The sequence below is a fragment of the Ranitomeya variabilis genome, chromosome 2 (genome assembly GCF_051348905.1).
Source record: "Ranitomeya variabilis isolate aRanVar5 chromosome 2, aRanVar5.hap1, whole genome shotgun sequence".
In the NCBI taxonomy this organism is placed as follows: Eukaryota; Metazoa; Chordata; class Amphibia; order Anura; family Dendrobatidae; genus Ranitomeya; species Ranitomeya variabilis.
In genome coordinates this window covers 367,754,509-367,777,914 of record NC_135233.1, presented here as the reverse complement: position 1 = coordinate 367,777,914, position 23,406 = coordinate 367,754,509, and the positions used below count along the sequence as shown (strand labels likewise).

Here is a 23,406-nt window from a genome sequence, read left to right as displayed (position 1 = left end):
TTTTTTGTTGCGACCGCCGGTAAACAGTTAATTACCGGCGATCGCAACTCGGGGGTCGGTAAAACCCCCCCGAATCATGTTCTCTGGCGTCTCGGCTACCCCCGGCAACCGAGACCCCAGAGAAAATCCGACTCTGGGGGGCGCTATTCACTTTTTCCACAGTGCCGTGAATTAACGGCGCTGTGGTTTAAGCACCCCTAGCGGCCGCCGTTAAAAGGCGTATCGGCGGTTGTTAAGGGGTTAAAAGGGTATGTTCACACTAGGCGTTTTTTCAGCATTATTTTTTCTGATCTCTCGGCAGGAAAGATGCTGCAGAAAAAAAGGCACGTATTCCTTGCAAATTTTGCCGTGTTTTTGATACGGTTTTGGCATGCTGGATTTGCCTCTTGTGCATGCTGATAAACGTTTAGTGTTGAAAGAAAGTCCTATTTCATAGAATCAGGTTTTGACACAAAAAAAATGCAGCAACACATGATACCTGCGTTTTTGGTGCATTTTTTCCACCAGCCATTCAAGTCAAAGGGTATGTGCACACGTTCTGGATTTTTCACATTTTTTGCGCGTTTTTTCGGTGGTTTTCCGCGACAAAGATGCTTAAAAAACGCATACATTAAGCATCCCATCATTTTGAATGCATTCCGCAATTTTTGTGCACATGCTGCGTATTTTTCTGCAATAAAAACGCAATGCGGAAAAATACGCAGCATGTTCATTAATTTTGCGGATTTTTCGCGGATTAAAATGCATTGGGAAGCTCCGGAAAAAAAAACGCGCAAAAAACGCGAGTAAAACGCATGCGGAATTTCTGCAGAAAATCTCCGGTTTTGTTCAGGATATTCTGCAGAAAATCCGCAGCGTGTGCACATACCCTAAATGTTATCATTTTCACGCTGGGTTTGAAGTGTCTGTTTAAGGGTATGTTCACACTAGGCGTTTTTGCAGCGTTTTTTTTTTCTGCAGCAAAATCTGATCTCTTGGCAGGAAAGAAGCTGCAGAAAAATATCATGTTTTCCTTGTTTTTTCTTGCAATTTTTGCTGCGTTTTTGATGCAGTTTTGGCATGCTAGATTTGCCTCTTGTGCATGCTGATAAAGTTTAGTGTTGAAAAAAAGTCCTATTCCATAGAATTAGGTTTTGACACAAAAAAATGCAGCAAAACATGATACCTGCGTTTTTGGTGCGTTTTTTCAGCCTTTTTTTCACCGCTCATTCAAGTCAAAGGGTGAAAAACGCGGAAAGAAGTGTCCATAAAACCACGCAAAGCACAAAATACTGATGTCAAAAAAACCATTGTGTACATGAGATTTCTGAAATCTCATAGACTTTGCTGGTACTGTAAAACAGAGCTGAAAATTAGCATAAAAAAAATTCCGCACTGATGGATCTTCAATTCAACATGGAGCCTGTATACTTCCAAATGTTGCAAAATTTGAACGAAGCTCAATTGTAAAAAAAATTTAAAAAATTAGCCCAAAATACTTGCATTTAATAAATTTAAAACAAAACCCTGGCCTCCCGATGGTATCCATACACTCATATAACATGCTCACATGCAGGACAGCAAGAAAAGATTTCTCTTTTTTGCTTTGCCAAAGTGTCAAAAAACAAAGAGCAAAATGTCAGCATAAAAGATGAAAAATAAAGTTTATTATTACACAAACTTACTTTCATCTGCGCCAAACCTAGAATAAATAAATAAAAGACTATTAGAACAATCTGGTCATTTCTGCAAATCCAATGAGCAATAAATTATCAAACATTAAAGGGGCTCTGTCAGCAGGATTTTGTAATGTAATCTGACATCAGCATGATGTAGGGGCAGAGACCCTGAATCCAGCGATGTATCACTTAGTTTACTGAGTGATAAAATCACAGTCTTCTCTGCTGCAAATCTCGGAATGCTGAGCTCTGTATAGCCCCGCCCACACCACTGATTGGATGATTTCTGTGTACAGTATACAGAAAGTTGCCAATCAGTGTTAGGGGGGCGTGGTTGGACTAGGAGGCACAAGATCCCTAGTCCTGCAGTGATAATCTCATGCTGATAAAACACTGATTTTATTGAATACAGCCCAGTATGTGATTCATCGCTGGAATCAGGCTCTTTGTCCCTACATAAAGTTGCTCTCGGATTACATAGGAAAAACCAGCTGATAAATTCCCAGGTCCAGCAAAAAAAGGCCTGAGGGCTGGCTGACTGCTTAATATAATAGCTAAGCCAGCCCAACTCTCTGCCATAACATTTAAAAACTATCAAAACTTTATTTTTTTATTAGCATGTAAACTCATGTATCTTTTCAAATTAGTGTATTAGGAAATTTATCTTCATTATCATAAAAAAGTTGCATGTAAGTGACCTCCACCCCTCCAGGCTTTTCCCCTATTTCCCTTAGTCACTCTTTCATTGAATATTATATTATCAGAGATGACACATGATAAAATGTGGCCGAAAAAAAATTCAGAATTTTTTTGCAATTCTGGAAATCCTCTAATTGATGAACACGACATATAAGGAATAAAGATGGGTGAACCCAAACAGTAAAGTTCGGCGTCCGTATTGAACACCTACCATTCCGGCACTGACACCAAACACGGACTTCACCAGGAAGTCCGTATTACTGTTCGGGTTTGGCCCCTCGATCACTGGGTGTTTGTCGCGCTGTCTTTTGCATGACAACGCGGCAAACACTGCTTCTGATCGACAGTAAAATCGTCCCCTCCGGTCGGACAGCTGTGGTTCCCACGCTGTCAAATAACAGCGTGAGCCCACAGCTGTAATCGGAGGTAAAAAGTTTACCTCCAGTCACTGGTGTCACCTGATGAGACTAGTGCTCCCATCAGCCTACGTCTGCTGCTGCTATTAACGGAGAGCAGGCGGCGTCTGATGGGAGGATTCATCAGCCGGCCCCTGCTCTGTAAATAAATAATTAAATTTAAAAAAACGGCGTGGATTCCCCTGTATTTTTGATAACCAGCAAGGCAAAACTCACAGCTGGGGCTGCAACGCTCAGCTGTCAGCGTTAGCAAGGTTGGTTTTCAAGAATAGAGGTGTCCCCAAGCTAAGGCAGGCCATGGATATTGCCCCCCCAGCCTAAAAATAGCAGCCCACAGCCACCCAGAAATGGCACTTCTAAAAGATGCGCCAATTCTGGCGCTTTGCCCGGCTCTTCACACGTGCCCTGTAGCGGTGGCAAGTGGGGTTCATATTTGTGGGGTTGATGTCACCTTTGTATTGTCTGGTGACATCAAGCCCACGGCTTAGTAATGGAGAGGCGTCTATAAGACACCTGTCCATTACTAATCCTAAAGTTGCATTGTAAATAAAGACACGGCCACAATAAAGTCTTTTATTTGAAATAAAAACAAAACACACTTTTCCATTTTTATTTAGAAATAACAAACACAGTTATACTCAACTAACGCCTATTTCCACTGAATCCCTCGTCTCCTGTAATAACACAAAAATAAAAAACAACAATATCCCTCACCTGTCCATCATTCTGTCCCACGCTGTAATCCATGTATGGGGATAAACAGTTTTCAACCTGGACGGTGCCAAAATGCCGTCCAGGCTGAAAACCACTGGGTGAATGAGCTTCTGTGAGCGCAGCCTCAGTGACTAGCGGTGACGTCATCGAGGTTACTGCCGGTCACTGAGGCTGTGTGGGATGGAGGGATGGCTGTAGGGGTAGATGAATGGACGGATGGCTGGAGGTATGGCTGGATGGATGGAAGGATGAATGAGGGATGGATGCAGGGATGGCTGCAATGCATAGTGCCCCACGCTGTAATCCATCTGTGCAACATATGGTCTTCAGCATGAACGGTTGCATCATACGAGTGACAAGCAAGGAAGAATGAACTGCAGTAAGCGGGCCCCTGGACTATGGTGATCACCGCTAGCAGAATGAGAAAATGTCTCATGGTGCAGCGGTGAGTTCACCACAGTTCATTGTGAGAAATTTCTCAGTTCATTGGCCCGGCTGGGAATGCAGCCTCAGTGACCGGTGGTAACCTCGATGACATCAGCGCCAGTCACTGACGCTGCGCTCGCAGAAGCTCATTCGTCAGTGGTTCTCAGAATGGACGGTCGCATCTTGGCACCATCCAGGTTGAAAACTATTTCTCCCCCAGACGTGGATTACGGCGTGGGACAGAACGACGGACAGGTGAAGGATATTGTTGTTTTGTTTTTTTATTACAGGAGATGAGGGATTCAATGGAATGGGTATTAGGTGAGTATAACTGTGTTTGTTATTTTTAAATAAAAAAGTAAAAGTGTGTTTTGTTTTATTTCAAACTAGCTGAAGAGCCCGGCGTTGCCTGGGCATAGTAAATATCTGTGGTTAGTTATAGCACCTCACTTCTCTTATTTTCCCATCACGCCTCTCATTTTCCCCCTCACATCTCTCATTTTCTCCCTTACACCTCTCATTTTCCCCCTCACTCCTCTTATTTTCCCCCTCACTCCTCTCATTCCCCCCTCACTCCTCTCATTCCCCCCTAACACTTGTCACTTCGACATCACATCTGTCATTTTCCAATCACTCCACTATTTTCCCTCACTCCTCTCATTTTGCACTCACACCTTTTCATTTTCACCTCACACCCCTCATTTTCACCTATATACTATATACCTGTATGTCATCCCCTCCTGAATATAGTATATACCTGTATGTCATCTCCTGTATATAGTATATACCTGTATGTCATCTCCCCTGTATATAGTATATACCTGATGTATGTCATCTCCTCCTGTATATAGTATATACGTGTGTCATCTCCTCCTGTATATAGTATATACCTGTAAGTCATCTCCTCCTGTATATAGTATATACCTGTGAGTCATCTGCTCCTATATATAGTATATACCTGTGTGTCATCTCCTCCTGTATATAGTATGTACCTGTATGTCCTCTCCTCCTGTATATAGTATATACCTGTGTGCCATCTCCTCCTGTATATAGTATATACCTGTGTGTCATCTGCTCCTCTATATAGTATATATCTGTGTGTCATCTCCTCCTGTATATAGTATATACGTGTGTCATTTCCCCTGTATATAGTATATACCTGTGTGTCATCTCCTTTTGTATAAAGTATATACCTGTGTGTCATCTGCTCCTGTATATAGTATATATCTGTGTGTCATCTCCTCCTGTATATAGTATATACGTGTGTCATTTCCCCTGTATATAGTATATACCTGTGTGTCATCTCCTTTTGTATAAAGTATATACCTGTGTGTCATCTCCTCCTGTATATAGTATATACCTGTGTGTCATCTCCCCTGTATATAGTATATACCTGTGTGCCATCTCCCCTGTATATAGTATATACCTGTGTGTCATCTCCCCTGTATATAGTATGTACCTGTATGTCATCTCCCCTGTATATAGTATATACCAGTGTGTCATCTCCTCCTGTATATAGTATATACCTGTGTGTCATCTCCCCTGTATATAGTATATATGTGTGTGTCATCTCCTCCTGTATATAGTATATACAGTACCTGTATGTCATCTCCTCCTGTATATAGTATATACCTGTGTGTCATCTCCCCTGTATATAGTATATATGTGTGTGTCATCTCCCCTGTATATAGTATATACCTGTGTGTCATCTCTGTTGTGAACTATACTTCTTGGCTCCCTCTTGTGGTCACTAGTGATTTGGCACTTGGATTGTCTTTTACCAGGTTGGTACTCACCTGCTTCGTTAGGCCTGGGGTGTTGCTATTTAAACTTCCTGGATTCTCAGTCCAGTGCCTGGCATCGTTGTAATCAGTTCATTTCTGTTTGCTCCTGTCTTCAGGTCCTGGTTCTTTGCAAGATAAGCTAAGTCCTGCTTTCTTATTTTTTGTTATTTTGCTTGTTCATATTTTTGTCTAGCTTGTACAAAATGTGATTCCTGATATTGCTGGAAGCTCTAGGGGGCTGATATTCTCCCCCCTCACCGTTAGTTGGTTTGGGGGTTCTTGGATATTCAGCGTGGATATTTTGCAGGGTTTTTTGCTGACCATATAAGTCATCTTACTATTTTCTGCTATTAGTCAGTGGGCCTCTCTGTCATGGTTCCCAATGGCAAGGGAACGTAAGAAACATATAAGTAACGAACGAGCTCTCGGGTGATGGAAACTCGAGTTGACCGTGAGCTAAATCTACCACACAACTAACAGTAGCCAGGGAGCATACCTACGGCTTCCTATATGCCACGCGCCAGCCGGAGGACTAACTACGCCTGGTAGAGGAAGAAACAGACCTGGCTTACCTCTAGGGAAATACCCCAAAAGATGATAGCAGCCCCCCACATGTAATAACGGTGAATTAAGAGGAAAAGACATACACAGTATGAAAGTAGATTTAGCAAAGAGAGGTCCACTTACTAGATAGCAGAAGGATACAAAAGAGGACTTCACGGTCAACTGAAAACCCTTTCAAAAACCATCCTGAAATTACTTTAAGACTCCTGTGTCAACTCATGACACAGGAGTGGCAATTTCAGCCCGCAAGAGCTTCCAGCTACAGAGAATTACAAAAACTGCAAACTGGACAAAAGGTACAAAACAAAAGGACAAAGTCCACTTAGCTGATCAGCAGACTAGTAGCAGGAACATGCAACCGAAGGCTCTGGTTACAATGATGACCGGCAAGGAAATGACTGGAGAGCAAGGCTAAATAAAAAACTCCCAAACACTGATGGAAGCAGGTGAACAGAAGCAGCAAAGTGCAAACAAGTCACCAGTACCACCAGCAACCACCAGGGGAGCCCAAAAAGCGGATACACAACAGTACCCTCCCCTTAAGGAGGGGGCACCGAACCCTCACAAGAACCGCCAGGGCGATCTGGATGAGCCCTATGAAAGGCACGAACCAAATCCGAGGCATGAACATCAGAGGCAGTTACCCAAGAATTATCTTCCTGACCATAGCCTTTCCATTTAACCAGATATTGAAGTCTCCGTCTGGAAATACGGGAGTCCAAGATCTTCTCTACGACGTACTCCAATTCACCCTCCACCAGCACAGGAGCAGGAGGTTCAGTAGAAGGAACCACCGGTACCTCATATCTCCGCAACAACGACCGATGGAACACATTATGGATAGCGAAAGATGCCGGGAGGTCCAAACGAAAGGAAACAGGGTTAAGAATCTCCAAAATCCTATAAGGACCGATGAACCGAGGCTTAAATTTGGGAGAAGAAACCCTCATAGGGACAAAACGGGAAGACAACCACACCAAGTCCCCAACGCGAAGGTGGGGACCAACACGACGACGACGGTTAGCAAACTGCTGAGTCCTCTCCTGGGACAATTCCAAATTATCCACCACTTGTCCCCAAATCCGATGCAACCGATCCACCACCGCATCCACTCCAGGACAATCCGAAGATTCAACCTGACCAGATGAAAAACGCGGATGAAACCCTGAATTGCAAAAGAAAGGAGAAACCAAAGTGGCAGAACTAGCCCGATTATTAAGAGCAAACTCCGCCAACGGCAGAAAGGCAACCCAATCATCCTGATCCGCAGACACAAAACACCTCAAATAAGTCTCCAAAGTTTGATTAGTTCGCTCCGTCTGGCCATTGGTCTGAGGATGGAATGCAGACGAAAAGGACAAATCAATGCCCAACCTGGCACAGACTGCCCGCCAAAATCTAGACACGAACTGGGTACCCCTGTCAGAAACGATGTTTTCCGGAATACCATGCAAGCGAACCACATTTTGAAAAAACAGAGGGACCAACTCAGATGAGGAAGGCAACTTAGGCAATGGCACCAAATGAACCATTTTAGAAAAACGGTCACACACCACCCAGATGACAGACATCTTCTGAGAAACAGGGAGATCCGAGATAAAGTCCATAGAGATGTGCGCCCAAGGCCTCTTCGGAATAGGCAAGGGCAACAACAACCCACTAGCCCTAGAACAACAAGGCTTGGCCCGAGCACACACATCGCAAGACTGCACAAAAACACGCACATCTCGAGACAGGGAAGGCCACCAGAAGGATCTAGCCACCAAATCTCTGGTGCCAAAAATTCCCGGATGACCTGCCAGAGTAGAAGAATGAACTTCCGAGATGACTCTAGTGGTCCACTCGTCAGGAACAAACAGTCTACCAGACGGACAACGATCAGGTCTATCCGCCTGAAATTCTTGCAAAGCACGTCGCAAATCTGGAGAGACAGCAGACAAAACCACTCCATCCTTAAGAACACCAGCAGGTTCAGAATTCCCAGGAGAGTCAGGCTCAAAACTCCTAGAAAGAGCATCTGCTTTCACATTCCTAGAACCCGGTAAGTACGAGACCACAAAATTAAACCGGGAAAAGAACAACGACCAACGTGCCTGTCTAGGATTCAGGCGCCTGGCAGACTCCAAATAAATTAAATTCTTGTGATCAGTCAAAACTACCACCTGATGTCTGGCACCCTCAAGCCAATGACGCCACTCCTCAAATGCCCACTTCATGGCCAAAAGCTCCCGATTACCAACATCATAGTTTTGCTCAGCGGCCGAAAATTTTCGCGAAAAGAACGCACAAGGTCTCATCACTGAGCAGTCGGAACTTTTCTGCGACAAAACCGCCCCCGCTCCGATCTCGGAAGCATCGACCTCAACCTGAAAGGGAAGAGAAACATCAGGCTGGCGCAACACCGGGGCAGACAAAAAGCGGCACTTAAGCTCCCGAAAGGCCTCCACGGCAGCACGGGACCAATTGGCAACATCAGCACCCTCTTTAGTCAAATCCGTCAGAGGTTTAGCAACGCCAGAAAAACCAGCTATAAATCGACGATAAAAATTAGGAAAGCCCAAGAATTTCTGGAGACTCTTCAGAGAAGTAGGCTGCGTCCAGTCGTAAATAGCCCGAACCTTGACAGGGTCCATCTCAATAGAAGAAGGGGAAAAAATATACCCCAAAAATGAAATTTTTTGAACCCCAAAAACACACTTTGAACCCTTTACACACAAAGAATTCTCCCGCAAAACCTGAAAAACCCTCCTGACCTGCTGAACATGAGACTCCCAGTCATCAGAAAAAATCAAAATATCATCCAAGTACACAATCATAAATTTATCCAAATATTCACGGAAAATATCATGCATTAAGGACTGAAAGACAGAAGGTGCATTAGAAAGGCCGAAAGGCATTACCAAATACTCAAAATGGCCCTCAGGCGTATTAAATGCGGTCTTCCACTCATCCCCCTGCTTAATTCGCACCAAATTATACGCCCACGAAGATCAATCTTAGAGAACCACTTAGCCCCCCTTATGCGAGCAAACAAATCAGTCAGCAAAGGCAACGGATACTGATATTTGACTGTAATTTTATTCAGGAGACGATAATCAATACAAGGCCTCAGAGAGCCATCCTTTTTAGAGACAAAGAAAAAACCGGCTCCTAAAGGTGATGAAGAAGGACGAATATGTCCCTTTTCCAGGGACTCCTTAATATACTCGCGCATAGCAGCATGTTCAGGTACAGATAGGTTAAACAAACGACCCTTTGGAAATTTACTGCCAGGAATCAGATCTATGGCGCAATCACAATCCCTGTGAGGAGGGAGTGAACCAATCTTAGGCTCTTCAAAAATATCACGATCAGACAAAAATGCCGGAATCTCAGATGGAATAGATGACGAAATGGACACCATAGGAGTGTCCCCATGAGCCCCCCGACATCCCCAGCTTAACACAGACATAGCCTTCCAGTCAAGGACTGGGTTATGAGACTGTAACCATGGTAATCCAAGCACCAAAACATCATGTAAATTGTACAACACAAGGAAGCGAATCACCTCCTGATGGTCTGGAGTCATACGCATAGTCACTTGCGTCCAGAACTGTGGTTTATTACAAGCCAAAGGTGTAGAATCAATACCCTTCAGAGGTATAGGGACTTCCAGAGGCTCTAAATCAAACCCACAGCGCCTGGCAAAGGACCAGTCCATAAGACTCAGAGTGGCGCCAGAGTCCACATAGGCATCCACGGTAATAACTGATAATGAACAAATCAAGGTTACAGACAAAATAAATTTGGACTGTAAAGTGCCAATTGAAATGGACTTGTCAACCTTCCTAGTACGCTTAGAGCATGCCGATATAACATGAGCAGAATCACCACAATAGAAGCATAACCCATTTTTACGCCTATAATTCTGCTGCTCGCTTCTGGACATAACTCTGTCACATTGCATTTTCTCTGGCGTCTCTTCAGAAGATACCGCCAAATGGTGCACGGGTTTGCGCTCCCGCAAACGCCGATCAATCTGAATTGCCATTGTCATGGACTCATTCAGACCTGTAGGCGCAGGGAACCCAACCATAGCATCTTTAACGGCATCAGAAAGGCCCTCTCTGAAATTTGCCGCTAAGGCGCACTCATTCCACTGAGTAAGCACAGACCACCTACGAAATTTTTGGCAGTATATCTCCGCTTCATCTTGCCCTTGAGATAGGGCTATCAAAGCTTTTTCAGCTTGAATCTCCAAATTAGGTTCCTCATAAAGCAACCCTAAAGCCAGGAAAAACGCATCCACATTGAGCAACGCAGGATCCCCTGGTGCCAATGAAAATGCCCAATTTTGAGGGTCACCTCGCAGCAAAGAGATTACAATCTTAACCTGCTGGACAGGATCTCCTGAGGAGTGAGGTCTGAGAGAAAGGAATAATTTACAATTATATTTGAAATTCAAAAACCGAGATCTATCTCCGGAAAACACCTCTGGTGTAGGGATTTTAGGTTCAGAAATAGGAGCATGTATAACAAAATCTTGTAAATTTTGAACCTTCGTAGCAAGATTATTTAAACCTGCAGCCAAACTCTGAGGATCCATCTTTAAACAGGTGAGCTCAGAGCCATTCAAGGATTATAAGGAGAGAAAGGCAAAGGCTGTAATTAAAGCTGAAATACAACTGATCCAACTATGGAGCAAGCATAGAGGAAAAAGGGAAAAAAAATAAATAAATTTACAGACTTCTTTTTTCTCTCCTTTCTTCTGCCAATAAGTTTAACACAGGCCGGTCATACTGTCATGGTTCCCAATGGCAAGGGAACGTAAGAAACATATAAGTAACGAACGAGCTCTCGGGTGATGGAAACTCGAGTTGACCGTGAGCTAAATCTACCACACAACTAACAGTAGCCAGGGAGCATACCTACGGCTTCCTATATGCCACGCGCCAGCCGGAGGACTAACTACGCCTGGTAGAGGAAGAAACAGACCTGGCTTACCTCTAGGGAAATACCCCAAAAGATGATAGCAGCCCCCCACATGTAATAACGGTGAATTAAGAGGAAAAGACATACACAGTATGAAAGTAGATTTAGCAAAGAGAGGTCCACTTACTAGATAGCAGAAGGATACAAAAGAGGACTTCACGGTCAACTGAAAACCCTTTCAAAAACCATCCTGAAATTACTTTAAGACTCCTGTGTCAACTCATGACACAGGAGTGGCAATTTCAGCCCGCAAGAGCTTCCAGCTACAGAGAATTACAAAAACTGCAAACTGGACAAAAGGTACAAAACAAAAGGACAAAGTCCACTTAGCTGATCAGCAGACTAGTAGCAGGAACATGCAACCGAAGGCTCTGGTTACAATGATGACCGGCAAGGAAATGACTGGAGAGCAAGGCTAAATAGGAAACTCCCAAACACTGATGGAAGCAGGTGAACAGAAGCAGCAAAGTGCAAACAAGTCACCAGTACCACCAGCAACCACCAGGGGAGCCCAAAAAGCGGATACACAACACCTCTCTTTGCTAAAATCTAGTTCATTCTTACGTTTGTCTTTTCTTCTTACCTCACCGTTATTATTTGTTGGGGGCTTGTATTACTTTGGGGTCTTTTCTCTGGAGGCAAGAGAGGTCTTATTTTCCCTGATAGGGTTAGTTAGTTCTCCGGCTGGTGCGAGACGTCTAGGATCAACGTAGGCACGTTCCCCGGCTACTGTTAGTGTTTGTGCTAGGATCAGGTATATGGTCAGCCTAGTTACCACGTCCCTATGAGCTGGTATTTATGTTTGCAGACTTTGCTGTAATCTCTGAGATCCTTGCCATTGGGATCATAACACATCTCCTCCTGTATATAGTATATATCTGTGTGTCATCTCCTCCTGTATTAGACCTCGTTCACACGTTATTTGCTCAGTATTTTTACCTCAGTATTTGTAAGCTAAATTGGCAGCCTGATAAATCCCCAGCCAACAGGAAGCCCTCCCCCCTGGCAGTATATATTAGCTCACACATACACATAATAGACAGGTCATGTGACTGACAGCTGCCGTATTTCCTATATGGTACATTGGTTGCTCTTGTAGTTTGTCTGCTTATTAATCAGATTTTTATTTTTGAAGGATAGTACCAGACTTGTGTGTGTTTTAGGGCAAGTTTCATGTGTCAAGTTGTGTGTGTTGAGTTGCGTGTGGCGACATGCATGTAGCGACTTTTGTGAGATGAGTTGTGTGTGGCGACATGCGTGTAGCAACTTTTTGTGTGTCGAGTTGCATGTGACAGGTTAGTGTAGCAAGTTGTGTGCAGCAAGTTTTGCGCATGGCGAGTTTTGCGCATGGCGAGTTTTATGTGTGGTGCGTTTTGAGTATGTGCAAGTTTTGTGTGAGGCAACTTTTGCATGTGTTGCAACTTTTGTGCATGTGGCAATTTTTCCGCATGTGCAAGTTTTGCGTGTGGCGAGTTTTCCATGAGGTGAGTTTTGCACGTGTGGTGAGTTTTGCATGAGCCTAGTTTTGCATGTGGCGAGTTTTGCGCGTGGCGAGTTTTGAGCGGTGACTTTTGTGTTTCGACTTTTATGTGGCGAGGTTGGTGTATGTGTGGTGAAATGTGTGCTGAGGGTAGTATATGTATTCAAGCACATGGTAGTGTGTGGCGCATTTTGTGTGTGTGTTCATATCCCCATGTGTGGGGAGTATCCCATGTCAGGGTCCCACCTTAGCAACTGTACAGTATATACTCTTTGGCGCCATCGCTCTCATTCTTTAAGTCCCCCTTGTTCACATCTGGCAGCTGTCAATTTGCCTCCAACACTTTTTTCCTTTCACTTTTTCCCCATTATGTAGATAGGGGCAAAATTGTTTGGTGAATTGGAACGCACGGGGTTAAAATTTTGCCTCACAACATAGCCTATGATGCTCTCAGGGTCCAAACGTGTGACTGTGCAAAATTTTGTGGCTGCAGATGCCAATCCCAGACATACACACACACACATACACACACAGATACACACACACATTCAGCTTTATATATTAGATATACCTGTATGTCATCTCCCCTGTATATAGTATATACCTGTATGTCATCTCCCCTGTACATAGTATATACCTGTATGTCTTCTCCCCTGTACATAGTATATACCTGTATGTCATCTCCTGTATATAGTATATACCTGAATGTCATCTCCCCTGTACATAGTATATACCTGTGTGTCATCTCCCCTGTATATAATATATAGCTGTATGTCATCTCCTCTGTATATAGTATATACCTGTGTGTCATCTCCCCTGTATATAATATATAGCTGCCTGCATGTCATCTCCACCTGTATATAGTATATACGTGTATGTCATCTCCCCTGCATATAGTATATACGTGTATGTCATCTCCCCTGTATATAGTATATACCTGTATGTCATCTCCTCCTGTATATAATATATAGCTGTATATCATCTCCCCTGTATATAGTATATACCTGTATGCCATCTCCTCCTGGCTGTCAATTTGCCTCCAACACTTTTCCTTTCACTTTTTCCCCATTATGTAGATAGGGGCAAAATTGTTTGGTGAATTGGAACGCGCGGGATTAAAATTTTGCCTCACAACATACCCTATGACGCTCTCGGTGTCCAGACGTGTGACTGTGCAAAATTTTGTGGCTGTAGCTGCGACAGTGCAGATGCCAATCCCGGACATACACACACACATACATACACACACACATTCAGCTTTATATATTAGATAAAGACTTTATTCTGGCCGTGTCTTTATTTACCATACAAATATAGTATTAGTAATGGATAGGTGTCTTATAGACACCTATCTACATTACTAAGCTGTGGGCTTGATGTCACCTTACAACACAAAGGTGACATCAACCCCACTTGCAACCACTACAGGGCAATTTGGAAGAGCCGAGCAAAGCACCAGAATTGGCGCATCTAATAGATGCGCCTTTTCTGGGAAGCTTGGGGGGTCCATGGCCTCTTATCAGCCTGAGAATACATCCCCCAGTTGTCAGCTTCAGCTTGGCTGGTTGTCAAAAATGGGGGGACCCCATGTTTTTTTTTTTTTTTTAAATCATTTACTTAAATAATTTTTTTTTAAAAACAGAGTCTGGAACCCTCTATTCTTGATAACCAACCTTGCTAACGCTGACAGCTGAGGGTTGCGGCCCCCAGTTGTGAGTTTTGCCTGGCTGGTTATCACAAATACAGGGGAACTCACAACGTTTTTCTTTTTAAATTATTTATTTAGGGCTTGTTCACACGATCCTTTTTTTGCTGCGGATCCGCAGCGGATTTTCAGCTGCGGATCCGCAGCCGTTTTCCATGCAGGGTACAGTACAATGTTACCCTATGGAAAACAAAATCCGCTGTGCCCACTATCCTTTTTTTCCCAGGCAAATCCGCGCGGATTTGCCTGCAGAAAAAAAGAAGTACCATGTCTATTCTTTCTGCGGATTCCGCTCCTGTTTTCAACATGCACCAATAGGAAAGTGCTGTTGAAAACCCGCAGAGGAATCTGCAGAAGAAACAGTCGGAAAATCAGCAGTGCTGTTTTGCACTGCGGATTTTCCAAATCAGGACCTGAAGAAAAAAGGATCAAAAAAAGGATCGTGTGAACATAGCCTTAGAGGCACCGGCTGATGAATACTCTCATCAGCTGATGCCTGATTTCGCTGTTATTAGCGGCAGCGGGAGTAGGCTGATGGGAGTAGTAGTCCCTGATCAGCGGACGCCAATGACTGGATGTAAACTTTTTACCTCCGATCACAGCTGCGGGTTCACGCTGTCATAATGATTTTACCGCCGATCAGAAGCGGTGTTTGACACACTGTCGTTTACATGACATTGTGGCAAACACTGGATGTTCGGACCACCCATTCAAGTGAATGGGGTCCAGCTTCAGTTTCGAGTCATGGCACTGTTCTGGTACCCGAACCTAAACCCAAACTTTTTTTTAACTGTTCGGCCGAACCTCAACATCCAGGGGTCCGCCCATCTCTACTCACGCAGCTGTTTTATCTTAATATGTTATTAAAAAAAATATTACATATCCGTTACGCACCGCTTTGTTCGAATGCTGCTTGGATCTCCTTGGCCGGCTCTGTGGGAAGTAAGAAATATGTTACAACTAATATTGAGAATATTCCAAGTCTTATAATGAATTTGTACTTTGGTGACGACTTGTGAGTTTTCCCTCCACGATGCCTGTGTGACCCGTGACTCTTACCAGAAAGCCGGCGCCCCCGGCGGTGCTGAGAGCCGGCGCTCAGACTCTGCAGAGTGAACGATTTCTTGGTCTTTCCCGGGCTGCACATGTACAGAGGCGGCTCTGAAAGGACAATTTCAAGACATAAGACGACCCTCAAGGGTGACGTGGATACAGACGAAATGGAGATTTTTCTATATGTCTGCCTTTTTTCTTGTCTATCTATTGTGTATGGAGGCCTTAAAGGGGTTGTCCATTGTTCGGGCCAATTTTTTTTTTTTTTTTTACTTAAATGCATTACTTTTGGGCTAAAAAATTCATTTTTCCCAATGGGTTCCACTAAACATTTCACACCGTTTGCCTTCTACAGCCTTCTACAGCCTTCTACAGTGAGCCCGCAATGACGTCTGATTGGGTAGTTTGTAGCTCTTTTATCTGTCTGTTTCTGGGCGCCTCTCGGCTGAATTATGACCATAGACCATATTAATGTGGAATGTGCAGACAAAAAAAAACTTGGAAAAGCAAAAAAAAAAAAAAAAAGTGCAACATTTTTAATGAATCCCAATTGCAAAAAAATTGTTTAGCCCAAAATACATGTATATAGATAGATAGATAGATAGATAGATAGATAGATAGATAGATAGATAGATAGATAGATAGATAGATAAGTTCCCAAGGAGGACACCCCCTTTCACCTTCTGTCAGTGCTTAACTCTCTTGCTCTCTTGGGAGCATAGGATCAGGCATATTGAATACAACATGCCCAATCCTTCCCTTTATTGGCATTTGATGGCAGACTAGTCCGGCAAAAATTGGTGGATTCTGTCAAAACAATCAATCATGTTACAGTTCAATATGCCCGATCTTACCTCCTCCTGGCATCAGAGGGGAGGTAGGAGGTCTCTTAAGGTGTCAGATTGCCTTCAATACCTGATCACCGTCTCACCTACATACATGTGTTTCATTGGATAGAGGCCAGACTTTTGGCAATGACTTATGTCCTTGAGAAAAATGATTGGACATGTTAAAATCCAATATGACCAATACTTCTTTTCCCCATCTGCATAAAGAGTTGCACACCCCGATCCTTTGAAATTAGGGGTACATCTGCCTTTTTCTTATAATTTACCCTTATTCTTTGGGTATAGCCAGCTTAAGTTCTTTATCCCATCTTTCAGCAAAGATTAGCTATGCAATTATCTGTCTGTATATTTCACTACGATGGATGGCTGCAATACCAGACTCAGCCAGAGAACAAGAGTGGCGCTGTTTCTAAAAAAAAAAAAAGAGTCCGAATTCTCAGAGGGGCTGTATAACGATCCATGTTTACTGGATCATGTTTCATTGCTTTTTTTTTTCCAAGCATTTCTAAGATTTTAGGAATTCTTGGCTGGAAATGACATTTTTCTCATGCCGCTCCCATGGTTGTGACCTGACCTGGCCCTTTGTGGTTTTGTTTCTGTTCCTGAAAAAAAATCACAATGGAACTAGAAAGGCATTGTTGTAGAGATTGTAGCCATCTGCAGCGATATTACAGACCTCACATTTGCAGATTTATATCCAAAATTGCCAGGAATGAGTCACTCGGGGAGGTCACAGCTTATACAAAATGGTTTTGTATTGATCCAGTGCATCGGAAAAAAAATAGATCAAATTTGCAAATAGTTTAAAAAAAAAACAAACCTTCACCCATATTGTGTACACAGCTGCATTACCAACCCATGTGTCTCCATGGTAACAGACTGCAAACAAATGCTGTAGTCAGAGCCTGCACTGATATGTTTTTCTCTTATATATGGAAAAGAAAGAGATGAATACATGACTGCAGATTCAGAGTAAGTGCATAGGTCTGCACAGGAGCTGTATACACAAAACAGAAGATTTTTTTAAAAGTCAAAGTCGATTCCCTTTACGATTCTTTGGAGGAAAAAAATGGTTGCAAAACTGTACATTCCCTTTAAGTCCTCATGTAAAGAAAAGATCCCTACCCGATTGTCTCCGGTTACGGGGAAACGTCCACAAATCCTCCATCCATGGAGATTTTGGGCTGTCAGACGTAGGTAGCACATCCATAGAGTCTGTGGCAAGAAAAGATTCAGAAGATCACATTAAAGGGGTGTCCAGAAAACCATTGTCCTCCAACTGCAGTCTGTTTATTAAAAAAAAATATATATAATAACTTAAAAAAAAAAATCAGTGCTTTACTCCTCCTCCCCGGGTCCAGCACTGAGGCTCCTGGTGTCTGTTTTTGTCCATCAAGTCGACACCCAATAACTGAGCTTATCGGTTGTGTCCGACTCCGAGTAGATGGCACTCAGCTCTCTGATTGGCTGCAGTGCTGTTGACGTAACATCAACGCTGCAGACAATAACATACACCAGGAGCAGAGGCGGAGACTCAGCACTGGACCCAGGAAGGGGTGTAAAGCTCATATTGTTTTTTTCTTTTAAACTGCACTTGGTGACAGAGGTTGTCTGAAACCGGAAAAACCCCTTTAAAAGAGTTTTTTAGGACTTTTATATGGGCAACGAATGTCGTCTTACTTTGGAATGTGTTTTCAAGCAGAACTTGTTTTGCCTGGAAAATAAACAATTGTAACAATGAATTACCAATCTGAGTTCATAACGACAAAACTTTATTAAAAATAAATTAATGTTACTGTGAAGATTTTTGCTATGTAATCTGAGAGCAGCATGATGTAGGGGCAGAGACCCTGAGTCCAGTAATGTGTCACTTATTGGGCTCTGCGTTGCTGTTTCAATAAAATCAGTGTTTTATCAGCAGGAGATTATCGCTACAGGACTAGGCGTCTCGTGCCTCTTAGTCCAACCACACCCCCAAACACTGATTGGCAGCTTTCTGCCTATGAACAGTGTACACAGAAAGCAGCCAATCAGGTGTGTGGGTGGGATTATACGGGTCTCAGCATTCAAATTAGCAGCAAGCAGATCAGCAAGTGACACATCGCTGAAATCAGGCTCTCAGCCCCTACATTATTCTGCTAACAGATGGAATAGCAAAAACTTGCTGACAGATTCCTTTTAAAGGGAATACGTCATCAGAAAATTATCTACATGAGGGGGGAGGAGGTGAGCTGTGATACAGTCATCTGTACAGAACAGGAAGTGTGAGTCTACAGGTCCTTCTCAAAAAATTAGCATATAGTGTTAAATTTCATTATTTACCATAATGTAATGATTACAATTAAACTTTCCTATATTATAGATTTATTATCCACCAACTGAAATTTGTCAGGTCTTTTATTGTTTTAATACTGATGATTTTGGCCTACAACTCCTGATAACCCAAAAAACCTGTCTCAATAAATTAGCATATTTCACCCGTCCAATCAAATAAAAGTGTTTTTTAATAACAAACAAAAAAACCATCAAATAATAATGTTCAGTTATGCACTCAATACTTGGTCGGGAATCCTTTGGCAGAAATGACTGCTTCAATGCGGCGTGGCATGGAGGCAATCAGCCTGTGACACTGCTGAGATGTTATGGAGGCCCAGGATGCTTCAATAGCGGCCTTAAGCTCATCCAGAGTGTTGGGTCTTGCGTCTCTCAACTTTCTCTTCACAATATCCCACAGATTCTCTATGGGGTTCAGGTCAGGAGAGTTGGCAGGCCAATTGAGCACAGTAATACCATGGTCAGTAAACCATTTACCAGTGGTTTTGGCACTGTGAGCAGGTGCCAGGTCGTGCTGAAAAATGAAATCTTCATCTCCATAAAGCATTTCAGCCGATGGAAGCATGAAGTGCTCCAAAATCTCCTGATAGCTAGCTGCATTGACCCTGCCCTTGATGAAACACAGTGGACCAACACCAGCAGCTGACATGGCACCCCACACCATCACTGACTGTGGGTACTTGACACTGGACTTCAGGCATTTTGGCATTTCCTTCTCCCCAGTCTTCCTCCAGACTCTGGCACCTTGATTTCCGAATGACATGCAAAATTTGCTTTCATCAGAAAAAAGTACTTGGGACCACTTAGCAACAGTCCAGTGCTGCTTCTCTGTAGCCCAGGTCAGGCGCTTCTGCCGCTGTTTATGGTTCAAAAGTGGCTTTACCTGGGGAATGCGGCACCTGTAGCCCATTTCCTGCACACGCCTGTGCACGGTGGCTCTGGATGTTTCCACACCAGACTCAGTCCACTGCTTCCTCAGGTTCCCCAAGGTCTGGAATCGGTCCTTCTCCACAATCTTCCTCAGGGTCCGGTCACCTCTTCTCGTTGTACAGCGTTTTCTGCCACATTGTTTCCTTCCAACAGACTTACCATTGAGGTGCCTTGATACAGCACTCTGGGAACAGCCTATTTGTTGAGAAATTTCTTTCTGGGTCTTACCCTCTTGCTTGAGGGTGTCAATGATGGCCTTCTTGACATCTGTCAGGTCGCTAGTCTTACCCATGATGGGGGTTTTGAGTAATGAACCAGGCAGGGAGTTTTTAAAAGCCTCAGGTATCTTTTGCATGTGTTTAAAGTTAATTAGTTGATTCAGAAGATTAGGGAAATAGGTCGTTTAGACAGAGAACCTTTTCTTGATATGCTAATTTATTGAGACAGGTTTTTTGGGTTATCAGGAGTTGTAGGCCAAAATCATCAGTATTAAAACAATAAAAGACCTGACAAATTTCAGTTGGTGGATAATGAATCTATAATATATGAAAGTTTAATTGTAATCATTACATTATGGTAAATAATGAAATTTAACACTATATGCTAATTTTTTGAGAAGGACCTGTAGTATTGATAGTACTGGGCCTGGTGGCGGCCAGTATAAAAATATAAATAGTGATATGGAGATTTGAAAAAGAAAACAGCAAAAAAATAGTTAAAAATAATAAAATAAATTAAAAAAACAACCTGAACCCTTAAGAAATAAAGAATTAAAACATTTTTTTTAAAGAGACAGTACCCTTAGAAATGAATTTTATAAAATGGTCAACAGTACTTGTCAGACAGCAATGTTGTCAGTCCCGGAAACAAAATGTCTTTGGGAAATCATGCCGAATTAAAAAAGAGCTGACCACAGACGCAGCCGGCTGTATTAACGCTACTTTACCTTTTGAGGAATGGACGCCGGGTGGTTTTCCACAATGAGTCGCTTTATGTGATAAATCCAGAGACGTTTCTCCTCTTGGTTTCTGGCCTGATGACGAGAGGGGTAATTATTCAGAACCACAAGGGGGCAGTCACGTTTTTTTTTTTATTATTATGGTATAATAAGACTCCAGACCACGCAAGATAAAAACAACAGTACCATCTTCCCACTACTTTACCGCGTGGGTTTTCGGTGTGAAGGTGGCAGCGGATCTGGATAAATATGATTTTCATTGCCTTGTATACCTCCAACGGGAGGTCTTACCTGAATAAGCTGCTGGTGTTTGGGGATGGTGAGGTCCGATACCCGGAAGCTCAAGCTGTCCTTAAGATGTTCAGTCAAGGCCAGGCTGCAGCACTAAAAGGAGAACAAAAATGGAGGTCTGTCCACTTTCTTAATGAATTTAGCACCTCTTTTACTCCATCAAGACTGGCATAGTGCAAGGATGCCCTACACCAGTTTTGATAAAGAGTGTCAGAAAAGAACTCACTGATAGATTGTCAGTTAACTCATTCTACAGTAGCTGCAACATTGAGACTATAGACAGCAAACTGCTAAATTATTTAAATTTTTAATAAAGCCCAATTGCAAAAATGATCTTTAGCTCCAAATACATGCAATAAAGGAGGTTATAGGGATGGGATTTGCTGACAGAGTCCCTTTAAATGCCACTTTTGCTGAGCGATGAGGCTTGGATTTCACACGCATGGCTTTATTCATCCATATGGATCATGACTGGTAATATGATGACATGTCTACATGATTGAGGACATTGGGATTGAGATGTTCCATCATCTAAGGAAAAGCGAGAGGTTGTAAAGTGTTAGAGTGCCAGCTGTTCGGGACAGAAGGACTTACAAAGATGTGCATTTTGTATATGAACAGATCCATCCTCTTCTTGGTGATGAGCAGCATCTTGCTAAACAGGAAGAACGCTCGCTCTTTCTTGACGCGTTGAAGACGGAACGTCCCTTCCAAGATGAGCTCCCCAAACCCGCTCAGGTCTGGACCTTGCCAATTTACAAGTTTGCTCTGGATTTCCTGGAGACAAAACAGGCAAAAGCATGAGACCTTTGTAGTCAAGATCCGCCAATTTCATCAGGATCCGTCAACAGCCACCAAGATGAGGAATACTGGGCGAGTTAGTTTTCGTCCCATTGATACCAAATGTATCGGGCAGCCACTCATTCCCACCCTGGAAAGAATGGAGCTGGTTACACCAAAACTCCCGTAAAAAGAACTAGGCAGATTCCACATCATATAAATTCTGTACCAAACAAAGAGGCAGCCAGTCGTACAATCGCTCCTCTACAGCGTTCCCCTCGTTCTAGGTCTTTGGTGGGAGCCGCCATTGATATCATTGACATGAGGGATTCTGTCCTCATAGTAGAAGGCTTGGGATCAGAAGAAAGTCAAGACCTTACTACCCCCATAGGTGCAATCACAGGACGTTATTGGCCTTCAGAATCCAGCAAAATGGCAGCTGGGTGGCCAGTATTTTGCTGGGGTATTGCAAACTGAATCCCCAAAAATCCATAATTGTGGAAAACTTGTAAGAGAGTAGATATCTCCTTGGTCTATGGTCACTTTCAAATCAGGGGGCCACCTTTCACTATCTGTAGGGGGCAGCATACCTGGAGCCGGACAGCGTGCTCCTGCTTCCTCTTCATGTCATTGATGTACCAGGCCACGGCCGTCATAGTGATAATGGCTTCCTCCATCACTTCGTACCCAGGAACATTTTTATCAAAGTGTTTGGCCAGCTCCTGCCATATAACCCAGAGCAGATAAATAGGTCAGACATCAGTATATTGGGCAGACATCATTATATAGGACAGAGTGCGTGTGGTTGTTGGGAGTATACAACAGCTAAAGGCTTATACGGTGGAGGGACTATCCTGAGCAGACTTAGATCTTGTTAAAGGGAACCTGACGGCTGATACATATGTGCTTAACTTTGAAACACTGCAACATTTCAGAGTAAATCGACCAGGGACCATGCCGCTCGGGTGACTAGTCCAAAAGGCCAATCTTGGGTAGCTTCTTCTTGTCTTGACGAAAAAAAGAGAAAAAGAGGGACGGCACTACCTTACACGTGAAGACCTTCAGCTTCTATGCACATCCAGTGCATTCATACAAAAAAGCAGTCCAAATTCCACCTCAAGCTACCGGGTGCTCCTCCGGAAAACCACATGAAGATCAACTTGTTGCATAAGAAAAAGAAGGAGGGCACTCACCGATCTGAAGCTTGACTTGACTTTATTAAATGTCCATTAAAACATCATGGCGTACAGACCCATGGAAGCGCAGTGAGAGCGCGAAACGGCCATCGTCTTCACACTGCTCACATGAGCTCCTTGTTCACTCTCCCGGCCATGATGTTTTAATGGACATTTAATAAAGTCAAGTGAAGCTTCAGATCGGTGAGTGCCCTCCTTCTTTTTCTTATGCAACAAGCTTCTTCTTGTCTGCTCTACGTGAGTGACAGGTCTCTCTTTTTGCCCACGACCAGCTTTTTGGACAAGTCACCCGAGTGGCTTAGTTTTTTGCTCTGAAATGTGGCAGTGTTCAGAGTAAACCTACCTGAAATGATTGAGGCAATGTCTGATACAGCACATGCTGCCCGTGGTTCAGATGCCATTTAACACCTTTATTACTGTACTATATGGCGTCTCAATCCTTCCTGTGATCCTTCACGTTGTGATGATACAGGTAATGGTTGCTGTATGTCCCCAGTAGTGATGAGTGCAAGTGCTTGTTACTGGAGTTTGCCCCGGGTGCCCGGGTATGCCCCGAGTATCATGGGTGAACGAATGACATGTTCGGGTCCCCGCGGCCG

At 43.4% G+C, this 23,406-nt stretch overlaps 1 protein-coding gene across 2 annotated transcripts in view; it reads right to left on the bottom strand.

The window, feature by feature from the left end:
• Window positions 1-23,406, bottom strand: part of PLEKHG2 (pleckstrin homology and RhoGEF domain containing G2) — a 133,727-nt gene that overhangs the window by 35,809 nt on the left and 74,512 nt on the right. For both annotated transcript variants that reach the window (XM_077285887.1, XM_077285889.1), the window contains 9 exons: window positions 22,202-22,333; window positions 21,426-21,608; window positions 20,832-20,924; window positions 20,529-20,615; window positions 17,999-18,032; window positions 17,444-17,533; window positions 15,477-15,578; window positions 15,312-15,350; window positions 1,665-1,681 (listed from right to left, as the gene is read on the bottom strand). In XM_077285887.1, coding sequence (XP_077142002.1) covers window positions 1,665-1,681; window positions 15,312-15,350; window positions 15,477-15,578; window positions 17,444-17,533; window positions 17,999-18,032; window positions 20,529-20,615; window positions 20,832-20,924; window positions 21,426-21,608; window positions 22,202-22,333 — 777 coding nt within the window. The remainder of the gene's footprint in view (window positions 1-1,664; window positions 1,682-15,311; window positions 15,351-15,476; window positions 15,579-17,443; window positions 17,534-17,998; window positions 18,033-20,528; window positions 20,616-20,831; window positions 20,925-21,425; window positions 21,609-22,201; window positions 22,334-23,406) is intronic.